At 27.5% G+C, this 23,527-nt stretch overlaps 1 protein-coding gene across 1 annotated transcript in view; it reads right to left on the minus strand.

Moving 5' to 3' along the window:
• The window catches only part of LOC142318230 (putative methylsterol monooxygenase DDB_G0269788), a 37,194-nt gene extending 17,885 nt beyond the window's left edge, over window positions 1-19,309 (minus strand). Inside the window, exons 1-4 of the mRNA XM_075354795.1 lie at window positions 18,935-19,309; window positions 6,799-6,995; window positions 4,485-4,733; window positions 515-698 (exon numbers count right to left, since the gene is read on the minus strand). Of these exons, the coding sequence (XP_075210910.1) occupies window positions 515-698; window positions 4,485-4,733; window positions 6,799-6,995; window positions 18,935-19,130 (826 nt within the window). The 5' untranslated portion in view covers window positions 19,131-19,309. The remainder of the gene's footprint in view (window positions 1-514; window positions 699-4,484; window positions 4,734-6,798; window positions 6,996-18,934) is intronic.
• Window positions 19,310-23,527: the final 4,218 nt, after the last annotated feature.

Consider the following 23,527-nt stretch of genomic DNA (forward strand, 5'->3'; position numbering starts at 1 on the left):
GCGATTTTGTATCATCATACTATTCAAATGTTTATACAATATATAAAATTATGACATATATTTTATTAAACTATGTTACATTGTTTGGAAAATAATATATATATTGATAAGAAAGTATTTGACATAAGTTAAAATGTATTCAAAATGTTAAGTAAATTAAATTTTTTTTAAAATTACGATAACATTGCAGGTAAAAATGTTAACAAAGTGACTGCATTTGCTTAGCATTATTGCTACAATGACACTGCACATATAAGTAAAATATTATAATTATTGACATAATATGCTCATAGCCACATTTCTGTAATGAAAATCATTGTTCTTGTGTCCTGCTTAAGTCAGCTTTACAGTCTATGTAAATAATACATCACTATTGATAGAAGTGTAGTCTGGGCAATTATAGAATAGTTTTTATATTTTTTTTTTAAATTTAATGTTTTAGGTATATAATTCTTGGTAGATCAAGAAAATAACTAAAAAATCTGCACTAATAAATAATGATAATAAAACTTACAATAGTGAACTGGAATAAAAAAAATTAGAAGACAAAGCACTATTTGTATGTGAAGTATTTCAACTGGATGAATAGCTGTCACTGAAAAAGCTGTAGGTTGCTTATATTTGTGGTGTAGTTTATGAAACTTCTTGTAAAGATATGGAGTGTGATATAATCTATGCAAAAGATATACCAAATAATCCTGCAATAAGATTAAAAAAAATCGTAAAAATTAATTTTAATGAATTTAGATATGCAAACATAATAAAAAAATTTGTTTTACTTTAATACTATCGGATATTGTACATAAAGACACACACCATAAAAATCATGTATGTTATGTGCTATAACAGAATGGTTGTAAGTAACGTAACAGAACACAGAATTAAATATAATCTGGTAATGTTGAATTTATTTATTAAAAACTGAGAACTTTTTGTTTTTTTCTGTGTTGTAGTTACACAACTTAATCACACCTCCCTCTGTTCTCAGAATAACATAAGGAAAATGCAAAAAAGAGAATTACATTTTTTATAGTAATTGTTGGACATTAAATAGTATTTAGTAAAACATCCTTTCCCACATTGTAAAATTTTTCAATGCAAACAATACAATAAATATTATAATATTATTAAAAAAAAACACTAAAGCTAGTATAACAGATTGCATGTGTATACATGACAACTGTTCAATTAAGCCTGCTTGGACCATTTTAGAAAGTATAATGGCAAACTATAAAGCTGCTGTTAATATCAGTAATATGTATAAAAAGCATTTCAGCCTCATCTAATGGATTCAACTTCATAGCTGATGCATACTATACCATAGAAGACTGTAAAAATGTTTTGCATTTTCTTGTCAGTAACACTTCTACGTTTATGGGAAAAAATGTAATATATTAAAAAGATATCAAATAAAAAAAGTCACCAATCCATACCTAAGCATTAGTTAAAAATAACAAAATTTTTATAATACATTAATGCTAGTGGATGCTAAATTTGAAAACTAATATCAATATTCCGCTAACAAAAGATACCAAATAAATTCAGAAACATTGTACATGGAAATGAACCAACTTCTTTTTACAAATATTAAGGTTTGTGTTAAGCATTTTCTGTCTATTTATGTAACAGCACAATTATTGACATATTTTTACCACAAAATGAAATTAAAATAAAAAAGATAATCAAAAGAGAAATTACTTAATATTAGCAAACATAAACAAAGACTTGGATAAGTAACTTACAAATTTAAAAAAGTTTGATATAATATGGCCTTCAGAGAAATAACACGCAACAAAGTAAACCATTACCAATAAATATACTCACCAAACAAACCACAGTGCCCCTGGAAAATATAAACTAATCTGTTCCAATCGATCAATCTTCCACATTGTTCAAGTAGGATACCGCTTCAATGTAATAATGGAAATGTCTTAAGACCCCTCCATAGGAACATACAGGAGCATTTGCCAATCATCTTACAGATACAATTCACAAATCCACCAATAATCTTAATATTCTACATACATACAACAGATGATCTTCCCTTAACATACTCAAACATTATAAAATAAATAAGCACAGATTAACAATACTCTAAATGAACAGATGCAATTCAGATTTAACACATTTTTCAACCACATTCTAAACATTAGTCTGTCAACAAACCATCAACAATATTAGCTGACATCAGGGTGAAAACAGCACTAGCTGCTCAAAAAAATTTGCAAAAGTAATTGAAAATATTATGTTAAATTCTGAAAACATAATTTTTATTAAATTTGGTTTAATTTACAATTTAAAAAGTTCATAGTTTAAAATTTAACTACTGTAGACAAAAACCATCCAAGAAATGATAGGTTACGTTAATTAATTATTTACAAAACAATGTTGAATTAATATTTAGAACAATTATTATCCTTTCTCTGACTAAATGACAAATAATTAATATAATTTGTAATTAAATGACCATCAACAATAGATATATAAAAACAAACTTCAGATGATGTAATAGGACCAAAAGTAGATTTATAATATTATAATTATCACAACTTACTAATTATTCCAAGAGAAGAATAAAGGTTGAGGAAATTGTAACAAATCAAAGGAAGCAGTTTTAAATTGATACACACATCTTATGAAGGGATCTAAACATGAAAACAGCTTTTGAAAATTACACTACTGAACTATATCTGATGTTGACATTGACATCTGATTTTGACGTGTCAAAATAATAGAACAAATAAATAATAAAATTTGCTTACCGTGACTTAAAAAGCTCTTCATGTTATTTTTATTTTTTTTAACAAATTTTTTTTTAAAGAATGTGAACATCACAAAAGTTTAAAAAAACACACATAATATGAAACATATTTAGTAAATGAAATCTTCATAATAAATCATAATTTCATATTCAAATAATCAAGGAAGGTAAATTAATTTTTAAAAAACAATTTAATTTTTATGCTAATCATAATATATTTTCTTTTATTTCTCATAGTCTAAAGTTATTAATATTTTCACTAATATGATTTAAAAGCTAGTTAAAATTAAATATTGTACATTAGAAAAGGGAATTCATATGTCATCTCTTCTGTTTCTTATAATTATGGATGAGATTCACAAGAGAGTGAAATAAATGCTGAAAGCCAGATATAAGCAACATTATTACTCGTAGATCATTATACGAATGGCAATGTTATACATGGGAAAAGTGAAAAATTTTTATATGAAGCAGATTTTTTTCAGGTTGTAAGGAGCATGCCATGAATCATAGTATTCAAAAGAAATGTAAGGTAATGTAAATGTAATATTACATTCTGAATGACTTTGGTACAAATACAATGGCAACCAACCATATTTAAACAAGAAGGAAAAATACAGACTGTAGAATAAAATTTTTAAGAAGTATGACTGATAAAAGTTAGAAAGATATAGAGTAAGAAATCGGGATGTTGACTAAGTTGGTTAAATAAAAAACTATTGTGGGGCTCCCTTTTAGCTTTTGGTAACTAGAAAGTTAACCAAAGTGAGAGAAGGAAGAGTCAAGAAAATGAAAGAGATGATCAGCAAAGTGAAAGAGGACATGGGGAAGAGAACAGTTGTTCCAAGAGTATTTCAGGAAAAGTAGTGTAAGGATATCCACGTAAACCACGTGGATATTTTTTTCTGTAGGGTCCTGTCCCATACACTGTTAGGCAAAAATGAAAGAAGAGAGTTATGAAGGTATTAGAAAGAAAATAATTTTGGGTATAGGTGTACTTATTACTACTTAACAGTTCTGAATGTTCATCCGGAGGTCCCAGGTTCAGATCATGGTCAGGCACACTATAAAACATTCATCTCATCCTCTGAAGTTTTAACCTAATGGTGGTTCCGGAGGTTAAAAAAAAATAAAAAACTGTTCTAAATGTAATAAATTCTAAAAATAAAAGGAAGTCACAGTTTTTTATAACAAAAAGATTGCACATCTTCACTGCATCAATAAATCCAGTTCTACAACCCACTTCTTTAAAACAAGCAACACAGTGAATATCAGTAATAACATGAAAATGTAATACATAAACAATAGAAGATAAAAATTGGATGTACTTGAGCAATCAAAATATAAAACACATGAAATTAATATTGCAAATGGGCAAACACAACTTAATAAAAAATAATGATCAACAAAGATCATCGAAAATCTAATCCAAACATCAATGTCACACCCAATGAAAGAACACAGTACTCCAGGCAGCAGCCTCAAAAAAGCCTGGTTTAGAGGAAAAGCTCTAAACTTTATTAAGATAAAATTTATAACTTTCATCTTAAAATAAAGTGTACTACTATAGTATATTCTATAAAAAAAGTTCCAAAGTAATTGTTGTGAAATTACATATCATACTATTTTAATAAGAACCTACAACCATTCTGTATAAAAGAAATACACCAACATTACTAATGTATGTATTTTATATTGTAAATGATACATAATAATTTGTTACCTGAGTAAAGAAAATAACAGGCCACTGCAAAAACCACCATGTCCATGAATACTCATCAAACTGATAATACACGCATGATGAACCTCCACATCTTACATAAGATGTGAGTAGAGCTGAATATGTATTTGTAACAAGAAGACTAATGCTTCCATAAAATATTTCATCCAATTCAAGCTCAGGACTAAGCCAACGATCTGGCTGACATTTCCACTTTTCTGGACAATGCCGTTGTTTTACATAGAAATACCACTGTTTTCCAAAAATAAAATATGAAAGTTAGTATTAATACTTTACAAATAAATTTTCTTTATAACTTTAAAAACACATTTTCAATACTTCAATTCAAGGGAATTCAAAAATCTATGAATAATTTATTAGTCCAAAAGTTGTACTGACCCTTAACAATGTTACAATTACCTATTGTACAACTCCCAAGATCAATTGATAAGGAGATAAATAGACAACTCTTTCTTTCTCCGAAGCATTTACTACGAGGTAATAACTCCTGCATTTCTTATGCCAAAGTTTTATGGAAAACTAAAACATTTTTACCATTTATGGAGTAAAGCATGCAGTAAATTGCAGTGAGGATTGTATAATAAAGAATGTGTTATATACTATACACTACATGATATTTTATAGCATCTTGCTCTGGCTTGCCTTCAGCTCTTTATTTTTTTATAATTTTACTTCTATTAATAGGGTTAATAAATAATGTATTATAGCTATGGCAACTTAGCCTTTACACTAGAAAAATGAAGGCCAATGTATTTTTCTTCAATAAAAATTAGTTTAAATAATTCTTTGTTTCTGTTACAAATTTTAAATGCCTCTTAAACAATTTTTAAAATTCAAGTTTTTTTTTCTTATAAGATTTTGCACTTTCCCATAGTTTAAATAAATTTCAAAATTTATAATTTTTATGGAAATTCAATTTTTCAAGCAATAGTGATATTTTTCCTTAAGTGATATTTTTTCAAGAATTAATCAAGACAAAGATTTATTTAGTTTATTTCTATACTATAAATATGTTCCTGTATATGAATTTTACCCCTTATCTTTTCAAAATACTATTTATTCTAATTGAAATTTTATTTAATTTTAATTTTTGAAGCCTAAATATCTCAATAATTACTAGATTGATTTTTATTATTCAAATTATATTGTTTTTAGAATTTTCTTTAGATTAATTTGGAGTTTTTTTTTGCTTTTCTCCAGTCTGTATAATAACCATTTCCAAATTTTGTAGAACTGTAAAGTAAAATTTTTTAATTAGATAAAAGATTATTTACATGTATTTTTATTCAATATTTAAATCATTACCAAATGAGATAACAATAAGAAACCATATATATATATTTTATCATCTTCCTTTCCAAATCTGTAGACAGACAACTAAAGTCACACTTTCTTAATTTGGTAAAAGTTAAATAATTTTACATTTTGATTACAACATGTAGAATTATAAATAAGATTCATAATTTTTTTCTTATTACTAATATAAATTTTGTTTAATTTAGTTATTTAGTGAATATCACATTGCAAATCTAATAAAGCTGTAAATATTTAATTTCTTTTATTGTTGATTTATGTTGATTGGCTTCTGTACCAGCAATATATAATTATGATCTGAAGCTCACAACCAAGACATAAGAAATGATTCTAATTTATAATAGAGTTTTTGGATTTCAACAGCCTATCGTCAGTTATTAAAATGTTATAATGAACTTCACTCATATAAATCCTTCTCTCAAAAGTGTCTGAATGTGGAGCAATTTACTTAGTACGCTAGTGATAACAGACTTATGCCCAATTAACCAATGCATTACCTCATTAGATAATTTTTTTTTATGATGGATAAGAGATGAATTTTGAATTGTAAAAAAAATTTAAGTCTAACAGAGATTTGAATGCAGAACCTTCCTAACAAAGATAGAATAATAATGATTTTAAGGTATTATAAATTCAAAATGTATCATTTTGATAAGATAGTAAAATAATGATTATAAGTTAAGGTATTATAAATTCAAAATTATACTGCCTTGGATTTTTAAAATGTCCCTTGTACACATTTTGGTCAATCATCAGATCATTTTGGTTTTAAATTTATTAATATATTGTTTTTCTAAAGGTTTTCATTTTTTGGATAAACTTGTATTTCCATACTTTCTAGATTATTTTCCAAACTCGTTATTTTATGTTTATTTGTGACAACAAGCAACATAAATATATTTACATAAGTACTTTTAATTAAATTTATAATTAAATACAAATATAGAAGAATAAATGTATTACATAGCACTATCAAACATACATGTAGAAATCCTCCAACAAGAAAATAAACAGAGTAAGCAACAAAATTACTGACAATCCAGGTTACAAGAAAATCTTCATAAAACTGAGATGTGAGAAAAACTGGAGTTCCTGTAATACTACCTGTATAATTATTATCAGATTTAAATACTTGATTCCAATGTTTTATAACATGAACTACAGCTATCAGCCACTCACCTGTAAAAACATGTAATTGTTGTTTACTTGGAATAATCTAATCAAAAAGACAAGAATAAATAAAATACTATTATACATAGCCAATGTTACAGAACCTAATTCATGAACTTGTCTCTCAGATTCTGGTACAGTCTCACATTAATAAATAGGTTAGCTAATTGTATCCTAGTAGCAAAATACACTGATAGACAAAAAAAAATTTTTTTAATGTTTCTCTAAGTGTGATACCATTTCTTGAATTATTTTTATGCATACATTACAGATCTGTAAATACAATTTTTCTATCATCCTTAGTTTTAAATATATTACGCTTCAAAAAAAATTAATGGAAAATATAGTTAACATCTGTAAAACTTTTAATTTTGCATGGTCATACCTGTGTTAGAATGATTTTGCTGATACTTTTCTTTTATAAATAGCCTCAGGTACATCCCGAATTAAAGTCCAACAGTACTTGTTGGACTTTAAAAGGGAAATATTCCATTTCCCTTTATAGTGGCTTTCCATCATCAAAATGTTTTGGTGGAAATGTTCACCATGTTCGTCACCTACGTCTCTGAGATTGTTCAGGAAAATATCCAGATGTGAGTGGAGGAAATGTATTTTCAAAGACATATTATATCACATAGCTCTGTATGAAGTAAGAAGTTGATTAACAATATCGTGGTAACTGTCAGATTTTTGTTTGCCAAGAACATTTTTGCAAATGTCTTTAAATGAAGCCCAAGCTGCATTTTCTACATTATTTAACATTGAGTTAAATACACCATCTTTGACCAACTCTCTTATTTGTGTACCAACAAATACTCCAACCAACAAATATTTAATTTTTCCTTCACTTACATTCAAAAATTTCTGCCTGATGAACAAAAATCCAGGACTATCCTTCTTCATTGCTTTTACAAACATTTTTCATTAATCCTAGCTTGATATGGAGAAGAGGTAAAAATAATTTTTTGGGTTCAACTAAGGGCTCATGAATAATATTTTTCCCATTTGGAGTTGCCTCGTTTCTTCCACTCTTTGATAACATAATGTTTATCCCTAGCTAGGCTGTCCCATTCGCAAAGAAAACACATGTACTTAATTTAGCCTAACTGCATGCCTCACAAAATAGCTATAACTTTCAAATCACCATATATGTTCAAGCTACAGTTTTTATAATTTATTTTTTCAAGAAAATTTCTTTCATCACATCGTATGTCTCTTTCAAATTAATACTATAAGCAATTGGTATCGAAGGATATTTATTACCATTGTGTAGTAGAACCACTTTTGAACACTTGGACGATTCTATGAAAATGAGCCAGTCCTCAGGCTTTTGAACTTGTCCTAATTGCAACATAAGCTCATCAATATTTGTGCAATAAATCAAATTATTTTCATCAATAAAGTACTGAGAAAGTTCATTTTGTCAGCTTCGAAAGTTCAAAATTTTTGTATTTTTTTAAAGTAAATTCCAACCTTGCAGTCTTGATCCTAACAGTTCAGCTTGATTTTTTGATAAATTTAAATCCTTAACCAAGTCATTTAATTCACCTTGTGATTTAAGATGTGGCTTATTGGAAAATAATTCAAAATCAAGATCATTATTGTCTTCTTCAGTACTACCTGATTCTTCATCGCTGCTTTCGAAAAATACATTCATAGGTGGATCAGGATCTGGAATAATTTTACTATGAGGTACAGGCCTGATTGCAGACTGCAATGAAGAATATTTTACAGTATGTTTAGATCTTTTAAAAATTCCAGACGCAGTTGTTAAACAAAAGTAACACTCAGTTACATGATCCTCTGGTTCACGCCAAACCATAGGTACACGAAATGGCAAAGCCTTCCATGTACCTTTCAGCCATCCTCTTAAATATACAGAACAATTAGTGCATACTACATGAGGGATCACATATCTGATCACCAATTTTACATTGAAAGTACAAATGATATGCTCTTTTAATTAAAGGTATAATGTTTTTTTCTATTTGATTTTACGGTAAACTCACCACATATGTAACAAATGTCATCCACATATTTACACAATTTCAAGGCATTATGACACTGCATTGTTAACAAACTTAAGACAGCAATAAGACTGAACAAAATTAATTCATTTCTAAATCCAGTGCTTAATACAAACATCACAGCTGTGTTTCAGATACATGTTTTGACCTGCACAGTCATGATTAATCTTGTCCATGAAGGTTCACTCTTCAGTATTAAATATGATGTCATAATATGTGACTATGATATGATTTAATTCTTTGACTAGTATATTTTACTTATAGCTTACAAATTACGTTAACAAAGTTAAACAATAAAAAATGAGCTAACAAAATACAATATAGGAGCTTAAAATGCTAAGTGTACATTGAAAAATGAAAAAAAATCCTTTAATTAAAATTTAAAAATTTTTCAAAAATGGTGGGTGATAGAAAGATTCTGAGTTCATATTTGTTTTCAGCAAAAAAACAGATTAAAATCATGTATTGTATATTATGAAAAAAATTTATGTTTATCAGTGATAATGAAAATTAATTTTTTCTTTTATTGGTTTGTTTTTTTATCACAATTAGTATTTTACAGACTCTTTGATTCATTAAACCATTTTATTACACAATTAAATTGTAAACATAATTTAAAATATTATAATTATAAAGGTATGTTTAACATTACAGTCACTGCTATAAAATTAACTATTCTACTGCTATTTCAAACTGTGGAAAACATTGAGACTATTGTTTTTGTATTATACTTAAAAATATATTTTAAATATACATCTAACCACTTTACTGTTATTTCTGCACAACACTTTTTGTAGATTTTAGTAGTTTTATTTTCCACAGTTATGGATTAAACACCCAGATACTATATATTGGAACTAACAGAAAAGTGATTCAATACATTCTTCTGAAGATAGTGATGGATCTTCCTAACACAATGATGGCCAGTCTGAAACAGAGCATTCAGACTTCAGTAAAGATGGCAATATAGGTATTTCTCCCAAATGTTTTAGGATCCTATATGGGAAGGATAACACATTTTAAAATATTCATATCCCATCTCCTAAAATGACTCCTAAAAATTTCAAAGACCATAATTTCAAAACTTCTTGAAGTAAAGAATGTAGCATATGGCCAAAAGTGTACTGAGTATTGAAAAATACTTTTCCCATATGATATAGCAAACTCAGTAGTTTAATTCAACAGCTCCAAAAAAATGATGTTGGCTACCACTCAATTTCTCTGCAGAAATTAATAATGTTATTTTTTTGGGGCTTTCTTACACACTAGGAGTTGGAAGAAATACCATCATCACCTGAACACTCGAAAAATGTAGGCTACATAATAATAATGTTCCTTAATATTTTTTTTTTTTTTGGCAACCATGTCCAAGAGAGATACCATACACTAATTAAAGCTATTAGATTTAATGATGGAAGTAAATGTAATGTCAGGAAAAAGAAGACAAATTGACCCATACTTGATGATTTTGTCAAACAATACATGAGACAGTTTAAGTTGGAATGGTAAATGAAATACTTGAACTTCTAGAAGCCAGTGTAAATTTTGCCTATAAACCAGCCAAGTATGACAATAAAATACATGCTTTAGTAGATTCAAGAACAATCTACATTTTGAATATATAAGATTAAGCGATTAAATACTTTGATGGACCATAAAAAATGTCAAATGATTCCCCATGAGTGTTTTTAAAAAGCTCTTAGAGGCAATTAATAAATCCAGGAGAAGTGTGATGATGTGCAATTTTTTCACATCTGTGGCTTTTGTGTACAATCTACACCTGGACTATCCACACTATCACAGGAACTTTAAAAAGATATAAGAGGTAAATTCCTTTAGAATTCCCCCATGTAAAGGAAGAGAGTTGACAAGTCTATTGTTTGAATTTCCTAAGAATTCAACAAATGTTTGTCAGCTTCCTATATGTTGAAGAAAAACAAAAACATTCTTCTAATCTAGACAATGCTTACAGCAACAATGTTAATGAAGAATCTGTGAATATTAAGAAACCAGAGGGTAAACCTTTATAAAACCATAAAGAATGGAGTGGATGTTGTTGACCGACTTAAAATATGAATACTCTGTGTTCACAATCAAAAATACATAGACACTTAATATTTTAGTTTACCAAATGTTAATGTAAAAAATATACAAATAATTTATAAAATAACACTGAAAAACCTTACATCATGGAAAAATTTTCTTAAAAAACTGTCAAAGACCTAGCAACACTATAAATCATCAAATGAATTTCCATTCTGAAAATGCCAATTTTTCTGTAGCAGAAAATTTTAAATATTTTATGATATTATTATCATCCAGCAAAATGTTCAAAATGATAGTCTACAGAGTGTGCTTTTTGTCCTCCAGAAAAACGAAGTTCATATCTCACAACTGCAAGGGATGTGGTCATCCAGTTTGTAAGAAACACACTGAAACCATGACAGCTATTTGCTGTGATTGTACAACAAATGAGAAAATAACATGTCGATTATGCTAATATATTCCTCTTCTAATAAAAATTGTACTACAGAACAGTGGCGGCTCGTAGCCAAAATTAGTGAGGGTGCTGCTCCAGAAAATTTTTTCTGAGTCTTTTCAAGGTCATGGTTAAAGTTTTCTGTAAAATACAAGAACCGAAAAAAAAATGTATCAAATAGAATATCTGGAAGCAGGATAATAATCTAATTCTACACTAGAATATGGTAACGGTTTTTAAGCACATTGTGTTTAAAAACCGTACTCGGTTTAACTGAATAAATAATAAAATGTCAATACAGATAATATTTTTTAGTTTTATTAAATAATTACTTAATAAAACATCTGCTTAAAAACACTATAGTCCAGTGGTGTTTAATTATATTTCTATGTATACAGAAACAAATAAATAATTAGTTTTTACTAATTACCTTCTCTTTTGCTCTTCCAGCATGTTTTAGGACAGATTTGGCAATCAAAGAGCCCTAGCTTTCCGCTATCTTCTGATCACTACTGAAAAAACAACTAAACCACTTTCATATTCCTTCCACAACTAAACTAGAAAAGAGAATGAACAAGGAACATTCCATACACATGTAGAGTAAATAAAAAAACTACCTTTCACCAGCACACCAGGGTCGGCACTGCAGGAGCGTCAGCGCTCTCTCTCTCTCCCTTGTTGCTTCCTATGTTCACATGTGCACGACAGCAAAACATCACGCTGCTGGAATTGTGAAATGCACAGTTCCATATAAAGAATTTTGTATCTTTTTCGTAAATTGGGGTATGGTTACTGACATTAAGCTTAAGAATTATATATTGTACAAGTATAAAGAAAGAATTAAAGAAAAAAGGACTCATTACATTAAATGCTATCGACAATATCAGGTGGAAATAGGAAGTGTTGCAGTTCCACAGTGCCAATACACGAGCCGCCACTGCTAAAGAATCAAAATTCTATCTGAATGCATTATCTGAGACATCACATAAATGTTATAGCATGGTTTTGGTTAAATATTTAGAAGATAAAAATCAAAGGAAAGGCACTCCAAATAATATATGTATTTTAAATGTATGTGTAAAACATAAATAATATGTACATATATTGTTGTGATGAAGCATAATGTGGTAGAATGTAGTTAATGTAAATAGATAACTTAATAAGGAATATTAAAAACCAATCAAATGTAAAAATAAAATTTTAAATGATTTAAAGAATATTGCTCAGTTATTTATCTATTGTAAAAACAGTTTAAAAGTTAACTAAAAAATATTTAACTACGAAACAAAAATGTAATAGAGATACATAGTTTTGATGTACAAATGTACAATTATTAATAAGGAGAAGTATAATTAAGTAATTTGATTGACTATAGATTTATATGATTGTTATTGCATTGTATAATTTAAGTTCGACAATATTGTTATTTCAGTAACTGAATAACCAAGTTTAATCAGAACTGTATCTCAATACAAATAAATACATAAATATGAAAAGAAATGACTTCACAAACAATATTTATCCAATAAAAATACCTCTGAAAAAATAATCAATATATTTTAGAACTGAGCTTGTTTTCTCAGTTGGTTGAAGAATGTGTAAATTCTAATACAATAGAAAGTAAAAGAAGAGTGACTAGCATTATTATGAGGCGGAAATTTGGTACTTTTTCAAAATTCGACAGCCACTTTTTCAATTTTTTTCTTCGAAATCAGTGGGCATTTGGAGATATTTGCTCGCTAACCTTGTCCAGCAAGCGAAGCAAGCATAGGTTAAGTTTGGTTAGATTATATTTATAAACCCACCGGGTTGGTCTAGTGGTTAACACATCTTCCCAAATCAGCTGATTTGGAAGTCGAGAGTTACAGCGTTCAAGTCCTAGTAAAGCCAGTTATTTTTACATGGATTTGAATACTAGATCGTGGATACCGGTGTTCTTTGGTGGTTGGGTTTCAATTAACCACACATCTCAGGAATGGTCGAATTGAGAATGTACAAGACTACACTTCATTTACACTCATACATATCATCCTCATTCATCCTCTGAAGAATTATCTAAACGGTAGTTACCGGAGGCTAAACAGGAAAAAGAAAGAAAAGAAAAGATTATATTTATAATTTATATTTAATTATAAACAATAATGCTTATATGAACCTCTCTCAGATAACACTTGGAAGACCCATGTTTGAATAAAATTGACAATTATTAATAATAAAAAAAATTTGCAAGCAAAGCGAGTGTAGGTTAAGTTTGGTTAGATTATATTAAATATAATTTATTGGTATTTTCAGAGTTATTTTGAGGTATTAGAAATTATAAAATTTGTAATTTCTCTACAAATACCCACTGATTTGGAAGAAAAAATTGAAAAAGTGATTGTCGGATTCCGAAAAAATCAGAAATTTTACTAGCTTAAGCATATACTAAGAAAGGAATGATTGTTAAAGAATGCATTAAGAGGAACAGTAGATGAAAGTTCAGTAAAAGGAAGAAAGAATCAAGATTGTGGACTGCACATTTATTCCAGTACTTGGGAATTGATTTTATTAGGAAAAGTTCTCACCAAGCTCTTCTTTACACTGAAGATGTTAGAAAGTTAATAGGATTGGTATTTATGTACAATTCTATAAATGCTAAAGAAATAAATATGTAGCAATAGCTTTAATTTTGTTATGTTCTCATACAGAATTGTCCATAACCAGAAGTCTACAGAAAAGACGGTAGATAAACAGAATATCTGAAATTATTCTAGTTTGATATAATAGTCTTCGATGGATCTAAATCATCACAAACATACTGAATGCAAATAAAACTCAATAATTTATTGACTGAATACAAACAAATATATTCCAGAAGAAAACATGAAAGATGGCATGATAATTAACAACTCCTAGAGAATTAAATTTTATCAAAAGACTTCAGTGAAGATAACAGTAATTAACAAGAAATTGGAGAAAGATATATTGAAACTGCAAAACTGAATTTTGTAAAGAACATCTAGAAAACCTTTAAAGAAAAGCAAAGCAGTTATTTAAAGTAGTGATGGTAAATGGCATGGAAGTAATTTTAATTTTGCCATGAAAATTTTAAAGGAACGAGCATTGTTAGACATCAAACCATTAGCAGATATCATAATTGATTGGCCTTAATACGCTTCATGTCATTCTCAAACCTATTGATCTTAAACGTTGAGATCAGAATTGAGGTGACCTGTAAAATTAGATCAAAGAAGTCAAATCTTATACATTTTGACCAAGTCACAATTTCTTTGAGCCAGCAGGAGGCTGAATTGACAAAATGATAGACTGGAAACTCCTTTTGAATAGCATTTTGGATTACAAATACTACAAGGAGGTTTTTTAAGAAGACAAAATTGCACTGGAATATTAATTTTTTAAACAGTGAAGAAAATGATAGATATTTATATAAACAGATATATTATATTAAATAGATTACGGTTATTTATAAATCTCTCTCTGGTTCTTTTGAAAATCTTTCTAAATAAATTATTTAAATCTTTATAGAAAATGAAATAAATTCAGCAGCATAAAATGCAATGAGTTTAACATTAATTTTCTAGAAAATTTCACTATATGAGAACTAGCTCAACTTTTAGTTATTAGGATTAAGTGTATCTCTTGTGTAACCATTAAGAGTTGCATGAACATTTGCAGCTCATACTGATAATTTTGATTTATCTCAAGATAATTTTTTACATTTTTTTTATATAACAACTTAAATTTTAGTTGCAATTGAGAGTATTATTTCTATTTTTAATAGTAAAAAGATGCTGCTTGTGATGAATTTTGTTACAGAAGGGCTGCCAATGAAGATAAATTAAAAAAATTGAGAGCCTTATTGTTGGAAACTGATTTTCATATAAATCCTAATAATACTAACTTAGATGAAAAAATGAATAATAATAGTAATGTTTTTCAAAAATCCTTTGGCTCAGCTTGCCCTTTTGGTATAAATACATATTATGAAGCAAAATGAATGCGTTATTAAAGGAATGATAAGATCTAACCTAAGTAATTTCTAATATGTCTTTTGTATTAATTTTGAAAATTATTTGAAAAATTAAAAAAGGTGTTTATTTAGAAGTTATTTGTAATTCAAGGGTTTAATAATACTTTTCAAAAAACAGAAAAGCCATTTGGGGCATAAATAAAAGTGAAAATGGGGTAATCTCCAATATAAGTGATAAAAAATATCATTAAAAATATAAAATGGCTCCATTTATGCTCTCTTCTACAATTTTTGTAACAAAGGAATAATTAACTTAATAAATTCTCTTCCATTATTTCCAGAAAAATTAATACTGACACTTCATTCAAATTACAATCATTATAACATAAATAATTTTTGAGATGATTCAATTTTTTTTTATTTCTAAGTATTGAAAAATTGTATTTTAAATATAAAAAATAAATAATTTTCTCTTTTAAAAAATCTTTTATTTATATAGAATTTTCCATTTGTTTTAGGGCTTTATTGTTATTTACTTCATAAATAAAGTTTGTGCTTGATTATTAACCAATTTCATTGATAATATTTCTAAATGATTTGGAAAAGTTATTCAAATAAGTTTTCTAAATTAGGAAAAAGGTTATATTGACCAATCTTCGGCATGGTTTAAGGAAACTTTTTTCTACTGTTCAGTTTCTAAATTCTTTAGAATATATTTTAAGTAACATTGAAAAAAATTACCTTTTTACTCTTAACAATCTTAATAAAAGTTTTGATTTAGTTCTACCTTATAAATGTAAAATATAGTAACTTTACAATAACTATAAAATTACAGCAGTAACTTACAATTAATTACAGTTATAACTTTTATGGTTAATAAGGTTAAGGTCTTACGCAGTTGAAATTTGACTTTTAATAATAGAACCTATACAAAAAGTAGATCCTCACTTCAAAATGTTGAATGTGTTTTTTCCTTAGATATAAATGTTCTTCTATAAAATGCCCTAATGTTCATTGTTACCTTTTTGTGTAGATTTGACTATCTACATCATTCAATGTTGAATTACGTGTAATTATTCAACAGTATAAGAAAATTCAGCAGTTACAAATCAAAACATTTACTAGATGAATAACTAACTTAAAATGTAGATAAACCTGTTGCAATATGTGTTATTCTTGGGTAGACTAATTATTATTAATAGTTTGGTAATATCCCTCATTAATCATAATATTTTTGTTTCCTTAGTGTATAAATTTTGGACAACTAGTTAAATGATAAATTTTCATAGGTTGATCAAATTGTGTTTGTCTGACAAGATCAAACCATATTGATTTGCTTTGAAGGATCTTAATCAAATGCTAAGATTGACATTATTGTTAAACGTTTATTATATAATATAAATGCTCCTATCTAAAACTGAAATATAGTAAAACCCTGGGGCTACTTGAAAAAAATGAAAATTAATTTCCTGGATACAAAAATCGTTTGATGCTGGTGAATTTGATTCACGTTAACTAATTTTGACATTTTTATAAAAAAAAAGTAGTAATTCATTCTAATGAAAAATAACAATATTCACTTGTATCAAAATCAAAAGCCAGGCAACATAATTATTTTCTTATTACTCAGCATAATACTTCGGCCCGTGAGAAAGGACCTTGTTTCTATTCCTATTCTTTATAAATTATCTCTGATCTAAAAGATCTGAGTAATATACTTAAAATTAAATATATTACTCTGCTGATAAGTTTGCATAGCTGCATCACTACCATTTCATAAAATGGTTATTATTATGTATTAATGTGGACTCTACAAATTTTTCTTTATATTTTGTACTTATGTACGTTTATATTTTTATTTATATTCTGGAACATTGCCTGATCAAGATTTTCCACATTTTCTTTTGATCCTTCTAGAAATAATGCCAAAATATACAAAAGAAACAACAGTGATGAGGCTTATTAATAACACTTCAACACCTTTTTTCATGTAAACCATCAGCTTATGGTCAGAATCCTAAACATACCTAATAATACATACAGTATACCATCATTATAAAATATTTAACACAAACAATTAGGGCTAATGACATTCTCATTGACTCACTCTTACGTAAAATAAATTAAAAAAAAATTACCAATAATAAAAATGCATTATGTATGTAAAAAAAAAAACAAACAAAACCATACAAATTAAAAAAAAAAACACAAAAAACTGGATTTAATGTACCATTCTGATGAAAGACAAAACAAACAATTACACTACGCAGAAACTACTTCCATCAAACACAAACACCATGGTTACTAATATAAATGGAATTGCTTTGACAGAAAAAATGTTACATTGGAAAAACAGGTTACTAAAGCTAAAAAGTAAGATACAATGAACAAATAATAGTAGCCCATACCAATATTTAATCTACATTACCCAACCACCTAATTAAACAAACAACAGATCTTCAAAAATCCACCAAAAATAAGTAAAACGTTGATATTCTGCATATAAAACAAAAGGACCACATCTTAACACAAAGTGAAAAATTGTGAAATATATGAACACATATCAATAAACTAAATAAGTGTAAAACTCATAATAAAAAAAATTTCAATCATATTTTAAATCTGTATCTTTCTCGGCTAAATAAAACGTACCAATACTGTCAGCTGTTCAATAAAGAAAAAAAAAAAAACAGTATCAATATCACAAATGATGGCCAAATATACAACTGAAAATATTATTATAGATCTTTTTTCAGTCATTAAAAATTAATTTTTTTTGTGTAATTTTTACTGCCTATTTTAATAGATTTTACACATTCAAAATATACACATTTTTTACTTCAAAATATATCTTACTAACAACTAACTACTCCAATTACCAAAGTAACAAATGTATACATCTTAAAATTAATCACTATTTATCTACCAAATAACTATATTGTAAATGAATGAGTGGCATGATTCAGGGAAAATCTATATATATATATATATGTGTGTGTAAGAAATTAATCTTTTAAGATGCATATTATTCCTCTGTACTGTTAAATTATGTTTAAATTCTATTAAATAAACCACCTAGTACAAAATATTGAGATAAGACATATCTTACTTTAATTTTTCATTAAAGTACTTTTGTAGTATCCTACATCCTCAGTCAAGATTGAAATGCACTTTAATTATGCAGTAACAGAATTATTATAATTAATACTGTGATTGCAGGATCCGATAAAAGTACTTAAATGAAAAATTAAGGTAATATATGTCATAAATCAATATTCTGCACTAGGTGGTTTATTTAATAGATATTAACAATATTTTTTTTTTTATTTTATATCAAAACATTTCTGCTGGAGAATGAAATTTGGTTAAAAAATTTCTGAATAAAAAGAAAAGGAAATATACACATACAACACACACATACACAACCCTTACATTTATAGCAAAAATACTTATAAGAATATTTGCCAAAAACCTTTCAATGAAATTCCAAAAATGAATATACATAATGTCACAACAACAGGTTGAACTCTCCATGGTATTTTATTCCAGATGTAATTTATTTTTTCACTATTCACTTCACTCCATTTAATCTCCATAGGATTCCATAATTTATTATTTCCAGTATTACTATTATTTATATTATTTTTAGCATAGTTCTTAGAATACATAATTGTAATTGCACTACAAATTATCACATTTATTCTAGATTCACTACTTTGGTGTTTGTAAAAATGATCTATAGCAAACTTATCTTATTAAAATGAGCAATCCAAATCTTGTGTAAAGATGTATATGATAAAACATACATAAGTATCACTCAATTAAAATTAATACTTATTATTTTATCAATCGCTACCTTTATCTTTAAATTTAACTGATTGTAATATTTTTCTACATATATAAAATGTAAAAATATACATTATATATATATATAAGTATCACGTAAAACTTGAATCTCACCTCATCCACAAATTTTTTTTATATAAAAAAACTTAAGTATCACTTGAGATTAATGTATATAATAATTTAATAATAAGTAAATAAACAAATTGTCATTATTTTTTAACAAAATAATTGAAAAGCAAATAAAACTAATCAAATAAAGACAAAATTAAACATGTAAACAGGTACCAACAGTAAAATGAAAATGTATATCGCAAAAAGATAAAAATATAAACTTAATTATAAAGAAGGGAATTCTATTGATGATTTTATAAAATGAAAGAATATACATTATTATTATTTGTTTAGGGTTTATCATAAATTATTTGATTAAAGAATAATTTGAACACTGTATTGATCAAACTGCAATAGTCCACAATAACCAAGATATTAAACATAAAAATAAATAAAAAGAAGGGAAACCATAAAATAAATAGAAAATGTTTTTATAAAGTGACAGAATTTATATGAAAAAAATAAAAATAAATAAAAATAGTCTGGATATGAAAATGGCTAATGCTTATTTAATAATTTATTAAGGTATTTTGTTTGATAAAAAACTTATATTGTTTTCTTTATAATTTGACTTGGAGGATGATGAACAACTGATGTAAACTCTATACATTAATAAAAAAATAAAAAATTTGAAAGAAAAGCAGTTTTGTAATTTACTGATTTAGAATTACTCTCTTGTGGGAATTATATTTTATTGGAAGTATTATTGTGATATGAGTATCAGTTAATTAATTATCAACCATTAATAAATACATGGCACCGTTACAAAGTATTTATTATAATACATTTAGATGATTATGTTTGGTAACTTAGTGAATACATTATTGTAATTTATATATATTATTTAGTCTATATTAAGTTAAACTTTAATGTATATTATTATGTACAGTCTGCTTAATTTTTAATTGAAAATATTACAATTACACTACTGTATTATTTTTTTTTAGGAGCATCAACTGTTGTGGTCATTATCCTCTTTCCACATCAAAAAAAAGAAAAATTTTTTTCCCCTCCCTGTTAAAAACACTATCGATATTCAGTAGACTAGTATTGCCGCAACATATCAATCATAAATAGATTTGTCAAGGGATATTAAAAAACCCCAAAAGAAACAAAATAAAAAAGACGTAAAGAGCCCTTGCCACTTAAAAAAACACTTCATACTAACTCATTAAAAAACACATAAAAAGCTTTCATTGACATTTATTTATTTTATTTTAGTATTGACATTTCATTGTCAATACTATGAAAATAAATTGCTTATCAAACTAAAGAAATAAATACTCCTCTTTTGATTAAAAGTCTTCAAAAGTTCATAAAAACTCATTCATTAATTCTATCTCCTAGGTTTTTCCTTGGGCCATCTTTCTTTCTTGGTTTTTCGATCTAAGTCAAGGCCTCAATATCGAATTCCAAGGTTTATGAGGCCTCAGAGATGGAGTCTTCTGATCCTCTGCAATGAATTATGGAAGATGTCTTGCTACCCGGCTCTGATGGTGCGGTCAGTTGTACATAAGAGTCGAGAATCAATGCACTCCCTGCTAAAGAATGTGAGGCAGCTTTAATGGTCGCCTTCTCACCTAACAGCCTCCATGCTTTCGGAGGCTGAATTGTTGATCAATTGAAATTTTCCTTTTCAAAAATCTTTATTTCTGGTTTCGCAGGTCACTGAGTAGGGATTCTTTCATCAATCTGTGCTTTACCTTTAGCCTTCTTCTGTTTTCTTCAGCTTTTGACTGGTTGAAGATTAATTCCTCAGTTGTGTAACAACCTTTTGTGTAGATACATTTGCTTCTTTCTTCATCGGCTTTGGATTAGTTTTCTAACTAGTCAATTCTTCAATTTGTGATCAATGATATATTCAGCCATGCTTCCTAATGCTGGTGTCAGTCCAGAAATTATGTCCTTTAGTTTAAAAACGGCTACAGGAGCTGCAGCAACCTGAGCAAAGAACATAAGCTTCAGTGATCTGCTGAACAATTTTTCTGGCTTCAAAGTAGCTTACCTTTTGAATGGTCCTCCTTATAGATCGTACAGTTTTGCGATCTAGCAGAAATTATCCATGGCAGTTAGTACAAACCATTGAATCATTAAACAGGTCATCCAGATAAAATGGAAACAGAGAAAAATCTACTTGCTAGTGGATTTCGCTGCTGTATGTCCAAATTTCTGACATCTAAAGCACCACAATGAAGTCGGGATGAAAGGAAGGACATCCAGTCTACGAAATCCAGCCATAATTTTCTTAAATGGTAAAACATGCGACATGCAGGGTAAAATTTCTCCATTATGTTGGTTGTTGAAACATCTACATACAGCTCTTTTTTTTGCTTTTTTTAGTGTTTTTAATTTTAGTTCTTAGTGCTGTTTTTACGTTTTGAGTTTGTTTAAGGTTTAACATTTTGCTGGCTAAAAAATTATTTTTTGTTGGATGTACTTTTATTATATTTCTTTTTAAAATTTTGGATAACCTAAGTTATCCAAAATGCTGGTATCAAAAAGACTTAAGAATTGAAAAAAAAAAAACATTGTCAAGAACATTTGTATAGAATAAAGTGATTTATGGCACTGAAACAGGCAGTAAAAAAGGTTGAGAAATAAATAAAACATCTGAAAAATTATGTTGTAGTAAATTGTTGAAAGTAGTTGATAAAAATTACAAATGAGGTTTTTAGAATTAATGAAAAATATTTTGTACTAAAATCCTGAGGAAAAATACAAGGCCTAATGGTGTTGGTTTATTAAGCATTCCATTAGTGAACTTGGTTCTACAAGGAAGTTGGAAGGTAAAAATAGTTAATGAAGAGAAAGATTAAAATATGCACAGGTAATTGATAATGAAGAGGGTACGTTTTGGCTAGAATTATAAAATAAATAATGGAGAAGTGTCTCAAAATACTTATATATAAAAAATTTATATACATAAAAAAATACCAGGAACAAAAAATTATGTTCACTTACATGTAAGGTACAAAAACTGTAGTAACTATTGTTGTATTAGTATACACTGAATTTTGCTTACAATTTTAAGTATCTTAGAATTAGATATTTTACAATATACTCATACAACTTTCACATACCATCCCATCAGGAGTGTGTCAAAGATGCGTATTGTACTGTAAAGTGTAGTTTAATAAATGTAAGGTTGGTTATCTTACAAATAAAATTGATCATTTATGTAATTTTAACTGGTGCTTTGTTTTATATATATTTCACCAGAGTGAAATTATAGTTAATACATTTTACATATGTACATACTTACATAATGTATAACATGTAAACACAGGGTTAAACTAAAAGAGACATTCGCAAAATAGCTCCACCTAGAATAATTTTTCAAAATTTATAAATTTAACAAAAATGACAAACCACAGCCAAATTTAGTACACAATTTTTTTAACAGTTAGTTCTAAAAAGTTTTCAGTTCCTTTTATGACCACCTTTAGTAACTGGTGATGGTATTCTAACCCTGGAGTTAGCAGATATTGTTCTGGCATATTCTGAATCAGGTAGACATGATCATTTTTTATTTTTTTTGCTTGATGATATTGCCACATAAGCTTGAAGCTTGTGCTTGGGATATGGAAGTGGAATTTTGTAGTGTATGAAAAATGCCGTGCCTGACCGGGATTCAAACCTGAGACCTCTGGATGAAAGGCTTAATATTCTTTTCTCAATTTCAAATTATGGCTTGTAGCATCATGTGGAACTGAAAGATAAAGTAATTAAATTATATGCAGTAAAGTTTTTCAGAGATGCAATACTAAAGCTAGTACAACAATATGAAAAATGCGTTGGGAAGTGAATGGCAACTGTGAAGAATAATAAAATATACACGTAATAAAAGTATCACTTACTGCTTATTTTTTCAAAAATTCTTTCATATATTTCTATTTTATTTATTATTAATAATAATATAATCATTATTTACTGCTAGGATACAAAACTACAAATTCATATATACTTGGGTTTATATTAATGCAATAATGTTTTTTTTCTAAGTAGTTTACTACAGTTTTTTTTTTATCAAAATGGACCTAATTAAAAAAAAAAGCCTTACATTACTGTGCTATCAGCTAATATTCAAGTAAAACCTGAATGTCTCATT

Source organism: Lycorma delicatula, chromosome 1 (genome assembly GCF_047948215.1).
Source record: "Lycorma delicatula isolate Av1 chromosome 1, ASM4794821v1, whole genome shotgun sequence".
Classification (NCBI taxonomy): Eukaryota; Metazoa; Arthropoda; class Insecta; order Hemiptera; family Fulgoridae; genus Lycorma; species Lycorma delicatula.